The 13,746-nt window shown below is 42.8% G+C and overlaps 1 protein-coding gene across 1 annotated transcript in view; it reads right to left on the bottom strand.

Annotated features, from left to right (window-relative positions):
* The window catches only part of TTC21B (tetratricopeptide repeat domain 21B), a 220,258-nt gene that overhangs the window by 50,261 nt on the left and 156,251 nt on the right, over positions 1 to 13,746 (bottom strand). Inside the window, 2 exon segments of the mRNA XM_030209686.1 lie at positions 5,500 to 5,650; positions 6,965 to 7,046. Coding sequence (XP_030065546.1) covers positions 5,500 to 5,650; positions 6,965 to 7,046 — 233 coding nt within the window.

Genomic DNA, 13,746 nt, shown 5'->3' with positions numbered 1-13,746 from the left:
CGAAGGGGGGGGGGGGCGAAAATGCGTGTCAGGGGCGTCTTTTATTGACGCCCGAGGTCCCTGCTGCTCCCTGCTCCGCCTGCATCACTATAAAACTGAAAAAAAAAAAGTTCGGGAGGGAGCAAAGGCCAGCATTAAATAAAAGAAAAATCGAAGCTTCCCTCCCTTCCTGTCTCTCAACTCTTTCTTTCCCCACACAGCTCCGCCTCCCGCCATCCTCCGCCACCGTGCCCCGCCCCACCGGCCCCCTTGAGATCGTCGCCGCCACTCCCCCCTCCTCCGGGCCCCCCCCTGCATTACCGGGCCCGTGCAGCGCCTCTCACCTCTGTATGAAGGCGCTGCATGGGCAAGAAGACCAGATCGCAGCAGTCTTCAGGACGTCTCTCTCCTTTGTCTTCCCTGACCTGGCCCCGCCCCCGTCTGACAGAGGAGAGAGGCGCTGCACGGGCCCGGTAATGCGGGGGGGGGGGGGGGGGGGGGGGGGGGGGGGCTGGAGGAGGGGGGAGCGGCGGCGACGATCTCAAGGGGGCCGGTGGGGGCAGGGCTGTGTGGGGAAAGAAAGAGTTGAGAGACAGGAAGGGAGGGGGGGGGCCGAAGCTTTGATTTTTGTTTTCTTTTATTTAATGCTGGCGGAGGAAGCGGGGAGCAGCAGCGGCGACCACGGGCGGGGGGGGGGGGGGGGGCAAGGCCGTCCATACAGGCCTTTGCCCCCTCCCGATCCATGTGTTTGTGTTTTGGTTTTTTGACGTTTGTGGCATGCGCACAGCAGCCAGCATAACGCTTGGCTGCTCTGCACATGCTTTAGGGGCCGATTACCGACGGGGATTCCACCAGATTGATCCATTGTACTTTCAAATACCGCACCGAACATGTGCGACTTGTTTTTTTGCTGCATTGTTCGTTTTTTTAAATTCGGTAACAGCTTTTACGTTTTTGCTTTTTTTACGTTTGGTTGATGCATCTGTCTCTAAGTGCCAATAAAATGTGGCATTCAATGCTATTCTATGAAGGGCACTCCAGGATGAGTGCTCTTTATAGAATAACGTTAAGCGCCAAATTCCACACTCAACTTTGGTCATGAGGACTTACACCAGCTGAAACCTGGTATAAGTCCTGGTGCACAAGTTGGGCGCAGATCCCTGTGATTCTGTAACACTGTGTGCATTTTTTGTAAACACCTCTGACTGGCCCATGCCTCTTCCATGGCCATGCCCCATTTGACTTGCGTGTGATCCAATTTAGGTGCTTGTGACAAAACAGTGGGTTCTAATACTGTAAACTGTACTAATTATTTCTTGAAGTGTATTTCTCTAGTTTGGCCAGCAGGTACTGCATGTTTATGTTTAAAGCTGTTACAGAGAAATGACTGTTTTCTTCTTTAGTCTAACACAGATAGGAAGATGCAGCATACTTTTGAAAAATTGTTCTTCTGGGCTCTGATTGACTCAGGAGCTCAATTCATCTAGGATGTACTAGCTTTTCCCCCAGTCTTAGCAAGGAGAAGAGAGAGAAAGATCTCTTTGCTGAGGCCCTGTGAACAGTTACATTTGATAACCTGTAAGCAGCTATATGTCCTGATCTCCCCAGGTACTATTTAGATAGTAAACAAATGTTTAGATATAATTAACTATTTCAATTACCTGTTATTGATTTGCTGATTGCACCTTTTATGTTCACTGTTCTAATTTTTCATGAGGTAAGATACAATGACAATAAACATTTTTAGTTTATTGCCTCTGCTTGTCTGGACTGACTAAGAATCCTGGTGGTTTGTGTATTGGATCTGTGAGTGCTTCCTAGGAACTGTGGGACCACTGGGAGTGTGACCCTAGTAACCTAGAAATCACGGGGGATAATTTGAGAGCAGGAGACTCGCCCTCAGGCAGTTGGGATCCAGTCAGTGGAAGGAGGGTGATAGTGTACAGCACAGGCAGCAGGTGGACCTGAGCTGTGCTGGGAATAGACCTTCTAAGTGGCCGTGGGATAGCCCAGGCAGGTAGCTAGGTGTTTTGTGACAACCTCATTGATACAGAGTACCACACACCCAGATAAGCATCCAAGTCATAATGAGTACCAATTAAGTGCTTATTAACTCCAATAGTTAAATCATTTGAGCCCATAAACTACTTATTTTGGGTGCAGATCTAGGATTAGCGCCCAAATTTGGGCAACCTTTATAGAATCAGGGGGAATATGTATTCTGGAAGGAAACTGGTAGGGACTACAAAGAATAATCAAAAGTACTTTGGTTACACAGGTATAGCCTGCTTTGTCCCATTTCTCACTAGTGAGGTTTAGTGAAGACCTGATGAGCTTGATCTGTCTACCTAGCAAAAGGAATCAAACATCTTTGATAGCAGAAACCTCTGCAATACTGGGTTATGCATGTCTATCTAGAGGATGATGTAGATGGTGGAGCTACAGCTCAGAAGTTTTATAGGGTAGAACAATGATTCTTGATAGTATTCACAATCTTAAACTTATTGTCAAAAAGGAAATGTTGTATGAACATTCTTATGGAGGTCAGATGCATGAAGTTACAACAGTAACTTCAAAGGTACAAAAGTTATAAAAGATTCTGATAGATGTATTAATACACCATTCACTCAGCATATAAGATGGGTTCCACACTCATTTGCCTCAGCTAGCATTGCTGGCAGTTCAGATAGTGGACACAGGCTGGGTGAGAACTCTTGCATCCTTCTGAAAACTGTATGCATACACTGAACTATGTAAAGCTGATGATCTCTACCTCAGGCATATAACACTACACACTGGAATGCATTCTTGCTTAGATGGTCCAACAGTATTGTATCTTTATAAGGTAAGACTAGAAACTCTACATTTTCTTGCCTTCTTCACTGCCAAGTCAGCTGCTACTGAGGAATGTTAAAAGGCCAGACATTACTAAACTCAGGTGCTGGTTGATTTTATACTTTAAATTAAGGGTGGGCAAAGATTTAAAATCTTAATTGCGATTAATCATACTTAATCACACCATGCATCCAGCCGTCATCCAGATTCTCTCATGCACCCCCTCCTCAGCCTCTCTCCCCAGTTTCTCTCAGGTCCCCCTCCCCAGCCTCTCCCACAGTTTTTCTCATGCCCCCCTCCCCAGCCTCTCCCCCAGTTTCTCTCATGGCCCCCTCCCCAGACTTCATCCAGATTCTCTCCCCCTCCATTCGCTTTTACCTCTACAGCAGGGCTCCTTTTCACCTTCCTCCACTCTCCTTGTCTCCCTCTGCATGGCCAGGATCTGCAGATACTTGAGCTGAGCGGTGCAGGAAGTTGGGGAAGTCATGCAGTTTCAAGCCCCATGAGACTTCCCCAACTTCCTGTACTGCAGTGGCTGAAATATCTGCAGAGCCCGGCCATGCAAGGAGAGATAAGGAGCGCCAAGGAAGGAGAAAAGGAGTCCTGCTGTCAGCGCTAAAAAAATTGGGCCTAGTTAAAGTGCACAGCCTGCGTTAAAATATTAACATATTAATAGCATTATTAACGTGTTAATTTGCCCACCTCTACTTTAAATACATCTTTTAGATAGAGGCTGAACTGTCAGCAGCAACTGCCACATACAAAGCTGCTGTTCCTGCAAATACCATGAATTTGAATGGCCACTGTGGCTTTTGGCTCGTCCACGAATTTCAAAAAGTCAAATACATCCAAACGAGGTTCTTCCTCCTGTTTTAATGGGAGGAAACTTCTCCAAAATCACAGCACAGGCAACTCTAACAGCACCATGATGATGACGCAAACCAAGAAGAAGAAAGAACTAGTAGGGGCAAATAAACACCTTTATTCTAATAAAACACAAAACCAAAAGTTCACTAATCAGTATAGTTCAACCAGATGTCCAGGAGGAGTGGATAGTTCAGTCAATGGCCCCAACATATTTTGGCACTACTGCCTGCATCAGAAGCTGATGAATAAATCTCTTAGACCTGCGACAATTATTGGAATGGATGTCAGTGGAGACTGAAGTCTTAAACTTTGCATAGCTGACTGTGTCACAAGCAGAAAAAGAGAGGATGCCAGTACTGGCTCTGCACTATCAGCAAGCAGTAAATTTTGCACTGGAGCAGCAATTTCACACCCTGCACTTGTGTGTAGTGCTGAAATATCTGTGATGAGAGGCTGATATACAATCTATACCAGTGCAACAGCTTGAAGGTCTGTTCTACTGTCAAGCCAGAGTCTGTCTGATGGTGAAGACAGCAAAGGTATGGCTGCACAGGTAAAGTTTAGAAGCAGCACCCTGAGATACATCTGCACTTTTCCAGCACTTGTGTGGAACATTCAAGGTTGCCTTGACATCATACCTGTGCAAAATGTGCTGAAGACATTATACTTTAAATCTTGAAGCCTCCAAAGTGTTTGCACCATCTTGGAGCATCCTTGGTGCTGATTCTTTGTAGCTGGACTCTTAGGGGTCCTTTTACTAAGCCACGGTAAAAAGTGGCCTGCAGAGTGAGGGTGTGTGATTTTGGCGTACGCTGGGCCATTTTTGACTACAGCTGGGAAAAAAGGCTTTCTTCAATGGGGGCAGTAAATGGCCGTGAGCCAGAAATAATAGTAGTGTGCGACTATTTACTGCCTGAGCCCTTACCGCCACCCATTGACCTAGCGGTAAGGGCTCATGCGCTACACACACACAGTACTCATGGAGTATGAACCAATGTGGCCGTGCTGCTGATTACCACTGGGAACATTCCCGCCATAAAAAATAGAAAAATATTTTCTACCACAGGAAACAGCACATGCCAACTTTGAAATTACTGCCGGGTGGGTGCGCTAACCAGGCGATAGAGTCAATTTGGTGCGCAGTAGCCCTACCACCACTTTGTAAAAGGGCCCCTTGAGTCACCTGAGAGGGAGGCTGAGGCGATATCTGCAGAGGACTATCTCCTGGAGAGAAGAGAACCTAACCACAAGACTCCACTTGATTCCAATTCTATTTAAGATACACCTTTTTTTTCTAAATACTTATACAGTACCTAATAGTACTAAAGTAGGCACCTCATAAAACAGGAAGAAAATTTAACCTGTAATTAACATACTTAGGTCAATTTTCCAAAAGCACATACACATTCAGCATTATAGCAAACACCTATGTATTTTTTTTTAATATTTTTGATGTCAGATTACATTATATATCTATCTATATATATATCTATATCTATTTTGCTAACCATAAAACTAGTTATACCTGAATGTTCAGCAGCGCTAGCTATACGTATAGCACTGCTAAACATAAGAATAATTTGAAATGTCTACAGTAGTTGTTTCAAATTATTCATAAGCATTCTACAATAACCTAAAAGCTTTAGAAAAAGGAAATCATCTCCAATTCTATTTTTATTTAATTCACATAATTGCTTACTGTACCTGAATATAACTCATCTTGTACTATCAATGAAAAGGTGTAAACCAAATTTAAAAAAAAAGTTGTATTTATGTTTTGTTTACTTTACTTAATTTTCTGATTCTTACATTACCTACCAGAGATACAGTCCTTTGCAATAGTGAAATCCTGGCTCAAGTTTCGCTCTGGAAGAATGTTTCTCAGCCAATTCAAGAAATCTTGGTACCTCTTCAAGCTTACCGGCTCTTCTTAGTAGATCAATTAAGCGTGACAATGTGGCATAATTATCTAAGAAAATATTTGATGTTTAAAATACTTTATTTCCAATGGAACATAATAAGTACAAACTGGATCAATATTGTATCTTAAGACCAATGGCATCTTTAACTAAGCAACTTTCCTTACATCAGGCAAGGAATGAAATTAATATTTGACCTGAGACTTTAGATCCTGAGAATGCACATCAAAGGCATAAAAACTTGCTCTTAAATAGCTCAGGACACTACCTTCCTTCTTCAGTCTTTTTCATTTTCTTAACAAAAGGACACTAGATCTAATGATGTCCCTGTTTACTTCAATTTGTCTCCAAACCTTACCAACTTTCATTCTGTGCTGGTGGTCTCCGAGGTCCCTGGAGCTGAAAAGAACTATCTCTCTTCCAACCCTGTCTCTCTGGGTAGCAATATGAACTCTGTAATGTTGACAAAGGCAACATTATGCTTATGGATCAACAAACTTCTTCATTATAGATGCGTGACGTAAGAATGTTTTATAGTCTATCACTGGTGGAATGGAAGTGGTAATTATCAGATATTAAGAAATAAAGCCTTTTATCTGGTAGAGGGACTTATGACATGTTAGCTACAGATAACCAAATTTTAAAATGTTGAAAATGTTATACCCTTTTAAGGCATGGAAGACAAGTATCACGATAAAATATGATCATCATCATATCACTTTCAGAAGGACAGTTTGTGTTTTAAAACCTGTCACCTCATTTTTCCCAAGAGAAGCAGAATACAGTTAATCAGCTGTGAGATCAAGAAGAAATCCCTAATACCCCAAATCAAGGGTATAAATTACCATTGTACCCTTTTGTGAAATGGATGACATATTTGGGACTGGCTATGCTCAGACAAATACTTTTAAAGACATCGATATTTCTGGGTTCTTAAAACTAATTTACCAGGCCTGATCTGGCAACCTATGCTCAGTTCCACTGAAATCAACAGTACTGCAACAGGATTGTTCAGCAACTCCTCTCCTATAATACCCCTGGGACAGCAGTGGATTCTTGTAAGTTGTAAACAGTTAGGGTGATTAATGTAGTTGCAGGAAACTAAATGAGAGTTATGCCTGCCATCAAGGGACTGTTGTTTAAGAATGGACAATGTGCACAACCATTGTTTCCCTTCTGTTCATAAAAAAAGAAGCAGAATTCAGTGTCAATAAACTAATTCTACAAATTGCTTTAGTCTTTGTAATACATGAAATGCATTAATTTTTGCAAACATCACAGCAACAATACATGTAAAAATACAAGGTGTCAAGCACTTTCACTAATCATGTTTTGCACATAAAGAATATAAAATCAATCAGTACCTGGCTTGCGTTCCAGAAGTTGTTGAAAATGAAAAACAGCCTGCTCATAATCTTGCTTTCTAAACATAAGATCAGCCATCATCTATAAAATTTATCAGAAGAGTAATGATTATGTCATGAAATAATGTTAAAATATAAGACTTTGTGCATATAATAAATACAAACATGATCTTTCAACATTAAAGCTGAATCATCTTTGCAATATGTTTACAGTTTGTCCAAGATGACTTAGTTTTAGTGTTGGAAGATGCATTTACTTAAAGATGATATGAACATATAGTTCTGCTTTTAAGTGCCCCTCTGTGAGCTTTCAGCATTATCCTAGCTTTTCTTGTAATATCAGGGGCATTTCTATAATACAGGAGCTAACATTTGTGCACCCATTACATGCATAAATGTTTAGAATAATGACTTTTCCAGGTATGTGCATGTGCGCACATACATGTGTAAATGCCAAAATACCCCCTAAGCGCTAGTCTGTAAATACCCATGCATATTTGTAAAGATGGCATACACATGGGTGGAGCTTGGGCAGGGCACATGCCAGTAAGTTACGTGTGTATCTGCAGACTTAGCTATTAACATTTACAGCAGCTCTATGGATGGAATAAGTGCTCGCACCTAAATGTTAAGCACGTATATACCTGGTTACACTAATCTATATAAATAATTCTCACCTCCAACGTTCTGAAGCTCACTCTGTGGCAGGGAAACACTGAAGCCCTGTACTGTTGGTAGGCTAGGATGTGAGCACCACTCACTCTCACTCATGGACCCGCCCTCAGCCACGCCCCATCCAGACATAATTCACAACCCCAACATTCTAATGAAGTCACAAGCTGCAAAGTCTCCAACTTCCGTCATGGTGTAGATATCCGCTTTGCCCATGAGTGTGTGCCCCGCCCTCGCGTCACAACGTTATGACGTACAGGGCGGAGTACTGACACTCACCCAATGGGCCGGGGAAGGCACAAGGCACGAGTCGCAAAGAAGGTCGAAAAAGCACAAAAACCACGAGCCAGGCAGGGGCAGGAGTAGGGAAACACGTGGAGCGTGTTTCCCTACTCCCAGAAGTTAACGGATCCCGGTCATCAACATTCACCCTTGGGAGGAAATACAGTAGAAAGATGTGACCCAAGTAAGGTTGCAGTGAAGACCACATGTAAAGATTTCTGCAATTTTCAGATATGCAGCAAAGCACCACTACGAGAGCCGAAGAGATCAGCCAATCAAGCTTCTTGCTCCGCCCCTCTTCCAATAATAAGTCGCACCTCCTTTACTTGCTCCCAATAGGAATTCGCTGTCATCAACCACGTGACACCAGAAAGCGGCGGGATAAAGGCAACTGGTGTTGTACCGTTCCTGACATCACATCTCCATGCGCGCGGGGGCAGGGCATTTACGGGGAACATGTGGAGGACAGCATGATGTTGCATGCATTCTATGGTTGCTGGGTCCTTGAGGCTCTCCTGTTTGATGCTCTTCTCTGGCAGCACAGGGTATCCGGTAAGTGTGAGTCTTTCCTTCCCATCGCCCGAGTTCAGAGGCTTCATTGTGGCCATGTGAACTCATCGGCACGCCTTTCAGTGACTGTTATTGGCGTAGGGTGCAGCTCTGCCTACCCTAAGTTCTTTGCAAGTTTGCTGATTGGTGATGTTGTAGATGTAGGCGGACCCTGTCTTTCAGTACTGATGCTTATTGGTTGGCTTATGGGTCAGTCTAAGCAACGCCTCCTTTCGTCACTGCTGGTTGCAGGTCATTCTCACAGGTTACCCAGCTCCACCAGACTCCCTCCCTCCCTCCCAAAAAACACAATAACAAAACATCTAATATGCAAAATCAGCATCTCTCTCTCTCACACACACAAACACACACTGTGCCATACATAGACAGTATCTCTCTCACTCACACACACACACCTATGTACCTCAATCACCCACAAACAGCCTCTGACCCCGCCAATTCCTCCACAAACAAGAGAAACACATACAATTATGTGGAACAACGGTACCCTCCTGCAGACAAATCCCCAACACCAAAATGGCAGCACTGATTGCTCTTCCAACTCACACACTCCCCAACAAAACAATAACTAAGCCACACTCAAAATCCATCTTCTGCTAAAGAGGGGGTCCTCAGACCTCAGAGGGAGTCTCTCACACACACACTCTCTCACACACACACTCGCACATTTACTCTCTCTCTCTCACACACTCACTCTCACTCACACTCTCTCAAACATACACATTCCGTGGACAACCTTGCTAGCGCCCGTTTCATTTGTGTCCAAAACAGGCCTTTTTTACTAGTATTCTAAAAAGGAAAGTAGACATTTATCTTCCTTTATAGAATAGATGCCTATCACGTGCCCTCCAGGTGCCTAATTGTAGGCAAACTGTTATAGAATTGCCCTTTTTGAAGGTAATGTTATATCCAGCCGCCTATTCTATAAAAAAAGTGCCTACTTTTCTTTATAGAATACTTCTGCATTTGAGAGAAAATGCACTTATATCTATGGCAATGTGTGATTACATCAGCCCTATAGCTGGTGTAAATGCCTGCATCCAGATGTTTGTCGGAACACATGAAATTAAAGATTATTCTAATTTATGTGCATATTTGTATATTCCACCCATGCTATGCCACATTCTGCCCAAATGTATACCTGCCAGCAAAATACATGCCACAAATCTATGATGCATACTTTTCTGCTAGTTGGCATTCTTTAAAAGGTCATTTATACACCTAAGTAGCCATTTGCATGCATTTCTGCCATCTAAAACTAGGTGGCTCCTTATAGAATTACTCCCTTCGTGTTTACTGTATCTGCCTTTATTAGCTATACAGTTCCAAACAAACATGTCCTCCTTTTTCATGCTTCTTAAACACCAACATAAACATGAATTATTCCTACACTATAGAAGCCTAGATCCTTTCTGCTTATATTTATCTCTACTTTATTACTAATTTATAGGCCATATTTATTTTATCCAGCAATGAATATGAATAAAAAATGTGAAGACAAACACCTAAATGCCATAGCTAAGCCTTTACCTTTATTGAGTGGAATGACTCCATCTTCCTGCTGCTTCGCTGAATTCTGATTAGAGTACAAGCAGGAAGATGGAGTCTAAAATCTGAAAGATTCAGTTGCAATCACTCATTGATGTTCTCTATCATGCTGTTCTCTCTTCAGTGCCGTTTCACATAAGGTTTTAGGCCTCTGCTATCCTTAGAAATTCCTAGTATTCTAGTTTCCACAATCAAAAATCCACAAAGGTTGAATATGAAACAAATTATTTTCTGAATATTGGGCCAATATTTCAAAATGTACTGGCCAACAAGAAATAAAGCCTGCACAAAAAATAAAGTTGTTACTGTGCAAATATAAATCACTGTTTATGATCATCATAATTAGGGCCTGAAATATTCATCTAGGACTAAATTGCCCTTCCTCAATAATGTTCTTAAGGGGACTGAAGAGAAAATAGCACGAATACACAGAAGGGTAATTTCAAAATATGTGTCTACATGCTTTTTAAAAATAGGCTCATGTAATGACCCCTACTAGTGCACAAATTCTTGCACACAAATTTACATCTTGTCTGAAAGCATAAATATGTAGATGTATTCTATGTACATACACACATTTTATAAAATATGTGTATAGATCATGCGTATGCTTCCTCAGCTGTAAACAAACTATGGCACCAGGACACCAGGAATGCCTACAAGCAGATCAGGTAAAAAGCAGGCACAATCTAATCCAGCACCTACTTTTTACATATGTATAACATCCATTTTCACATGCAAAACATGGTTAACATGCAGAAAATGTGTTATAAAATTACCCCCAAAGGGTGATTTCTCTTCTTATTCAGCCCCCACCTAGGCTCGGATTTAGGTACAGGCAACTGCTCAGTATGCCAAATATTAAAGATACAAAGGGCCCTGTTTTTTTTTTTTTATAGAACTCCCCACAGAATGGCCAAAGTGAGTAAAAAATCATTGCAAGCCCTGTGAGGAGAGAAAATTAGGCAGGAAGATGGCTGTTGACAAGGCTGGCCCCACAGAGAAGCAAGGTTCAGAGGACACAACCACGAGAGAAGTCTCTATTGTCATGGATGCGCGTGAAATGATAAAAAAATGTCATGGCAAAACTGTCGGAAAAAGAAAATTGTAATGCTTCAATACAGAGTTTCAGGAATTCTCTTCCAGCATGATGCAAGTCATGGCATCCATGACAGAAAAGGCCAAGTAATAGCACTAGCAGAAGTGAAAACACTAGTGAAGTGACAGGATAAGAAAGAAAGTCGAAGCTGCAGGAACAACCTATGCATCGTGGGTCTCCCAGAGAAGATGGAGAGCTGGGACTGTGAGGATCTCGGATTACAGAGATCCTCAGTCTGCAGGTAAAATAAGGAAAAATGAAGTTAGACAAGGTGCATTCCTCACTGGCCCCTTCCCCCCATCCCTGGCTGAGGGGAAGAGGCAGTGAGCCTTGACTGTATACACTATTCCTTCTAAGCTGAGCAGATGTCCTCCAACAGAATTGCTAACAGTAGGGGATGGTGCTTCAATATTGTGTTTTCAATCGCTAGGGCAGGCAGGTTTCCCTGGAGTCCTGCAGAACATGCCTGTCCCTACTGTAATAGTAAAACAGCACTCCCTACAGGCAAGACTGCAGGTGGAGGACTCCCACTCAGCTTAGAGGGAACAGTGACTGTATGTGTTCACAATTTTCAGGAGAAAGGATGATAAGTGCCACTTGTATGAAACAAGAGATCCTCTACCAGAATCACAGATTTTTTTCTCTCAAGATTTTTCAGTGGAGTTATAGCAAAGGCAACAGACATTTTCCACTGTTGTACCTGGCTAAACTCCATATTAGCCACCTCAATAAGAATGCTCTTTTTTTGGTCAAAGAAGTGCAAGACTATATGTTATCAACTGACTGGCTAACGCCTTTAGGGTAACATGAGTGGAGGAGTGGCCTAGTGGTTAGAGTGGTGGACTTTGGTCCTGGGGAACTGAGGAACTGAGTTCGATTCCCAGTTCAGGCACAGGCAGCTCCTTGTGACTCTGGGCAAGTCACTTAACCCTCCATTGCCCCATGTAAGCCGCATGAGCCTGCCATGAGTGGGAAAGCGCGGGGTACAAATGTAACAAAAATAAAATAAATGTAAGCCACATTGAGCCTGCAAAATAGATGGGAAAATGTGGGGTACAAATGTAACAAATAAATAAATAAAAATAAATATGCTCCTTAGCCTGCCCTCAGCCTCAGCAGAAGGCCAAGACTAGACAGAGTTTGGTGCCTTTTGCTATCTTGAGCTTGGCTGGTGGGCATGATTGCTTTCCTTTCTGATGTTGCAGTTCCTTTTTTTTTTTTTTTTTTTAATGTTTTCTTGTATTACCTGTCTGTTTAATAGTTATGTTGTACTTTTTAGAATGTAAACTGCCTAGACTCTTTCCTGGTAGGCGGTATAGTAAATCTTTAATAAAACTTGAAACTTGTGTTTAATGTCACAGTCCTTGTTTTTTGCCCATAGAACCATGGACCTCTATAAACTTGTTTGTTTCATCTTACTGTGTTAAAAGGTTTGTTTTTGTGGGGGCAAGACAGTGCAGGGCAGAGTGGAGGCATTATGGGGTGAAAATATGGTTTGGGGTCTGGTTTGAGGTATAGTGGGTTTTGATAATGTTTGGAAGTTTGTTTCAGATGGAAAGATTCAGAGATTCCCCAGAAAGTCACCTGGGATGTTGGAGTTGGTGGTAGAGGAATGGGGCTGGAGGTTTGGATGAGGGGAGGGACGATTTAGCACTTCCAAAGGTGGAAGCACTGCCCAGGTCACCTACCCTGGCTAGTCTCACATTTCAAGCAGTTTCCCAATGGGGCACAGCCAGGCTTGGGACTGCCCTTTCAAACCCCCAGCACTGGGGGCAGGGGTGTCATTTGTGGTGGGTGGGGAGTGCTCTGAAAGTGGGTTTTGTATCAATAACATTTCTGAAAATCTTGCTGGTGAAGAGCAAGAGGGAGAACTAAGAGAACTGCTCTCACGTGCAGGAGACTAATGGATCAGAGGCTAGCTGCCCACTTGCATTCTTTAAGACATTTAACAGGAAGGCCCAAGTGGCTACTTAAATCATGCTTGTCTAGTCAAAGGGGTGTCAGGAGTACATGTGATCTCTATGCCTCTTCTTGATATTTGCAGAGTTTACAAGTAAAGGAATCAAGATTGGGTACTAAGCACTACAGTCAACAGTTGTGATTGTCCATGAGGGACATGGTTCTGCTGCACTGGGAACACTTTCTAAAACCACTGGGAATTTTCTGGGACATAGTCAGAAAGTAGCTATTGTGAACTCAAATAGCTCGATGATTACAAAACTTTTATCCTGCCAGGTTGGCCAAGGTCTAAGAGAGCCTTGCAGGCCGCAGAAAACCAAGAAAACTTAGATAAAGGGTGACTTGTCCAAGCACCTCATGGTAAGTCCCTTACTAGGCTAGCCTTTTAAGGGTGTTACCCTCTGGATTCCTCTGAATAAGAGTCCAGATACTTTTTCAATAAACAGAAGGTCCTGTGCATCAATAACATGAAATCTGAGGAGAAAAAGTGCTGTACCAGGAAACGGGGTCAAGTCCTAAAATGGTGTCTGTTCCTGTGGGAACAACCAACACAGCTTGTTCACTCAGCCAGACTGTGCATCAGGGAAATGCAGCTGAAATCTGCATTCTGCTCATAACCAGGGAGCACCGCTCATGTTCTAATCCTCCTCCC

This window comes from Microcaecilia unicolor, chromosome 7 (assembly GCF_901765095.1).
Source record: "Microcaecilia unicolor chromosome 7, aMicUni1.1, whole genome shotgun sequence".
In the NCBI taxonomy this organism is placed as follows: Eukaryota; Metazoa; Chordata; class Amphibia; order Gymnophiona; family Siphonopidae; genus Microcaecilia; species Microcaecilia unicolor.
This window is presented reverse-complemented; position numbering and strand designations above follow the sequence as displayed.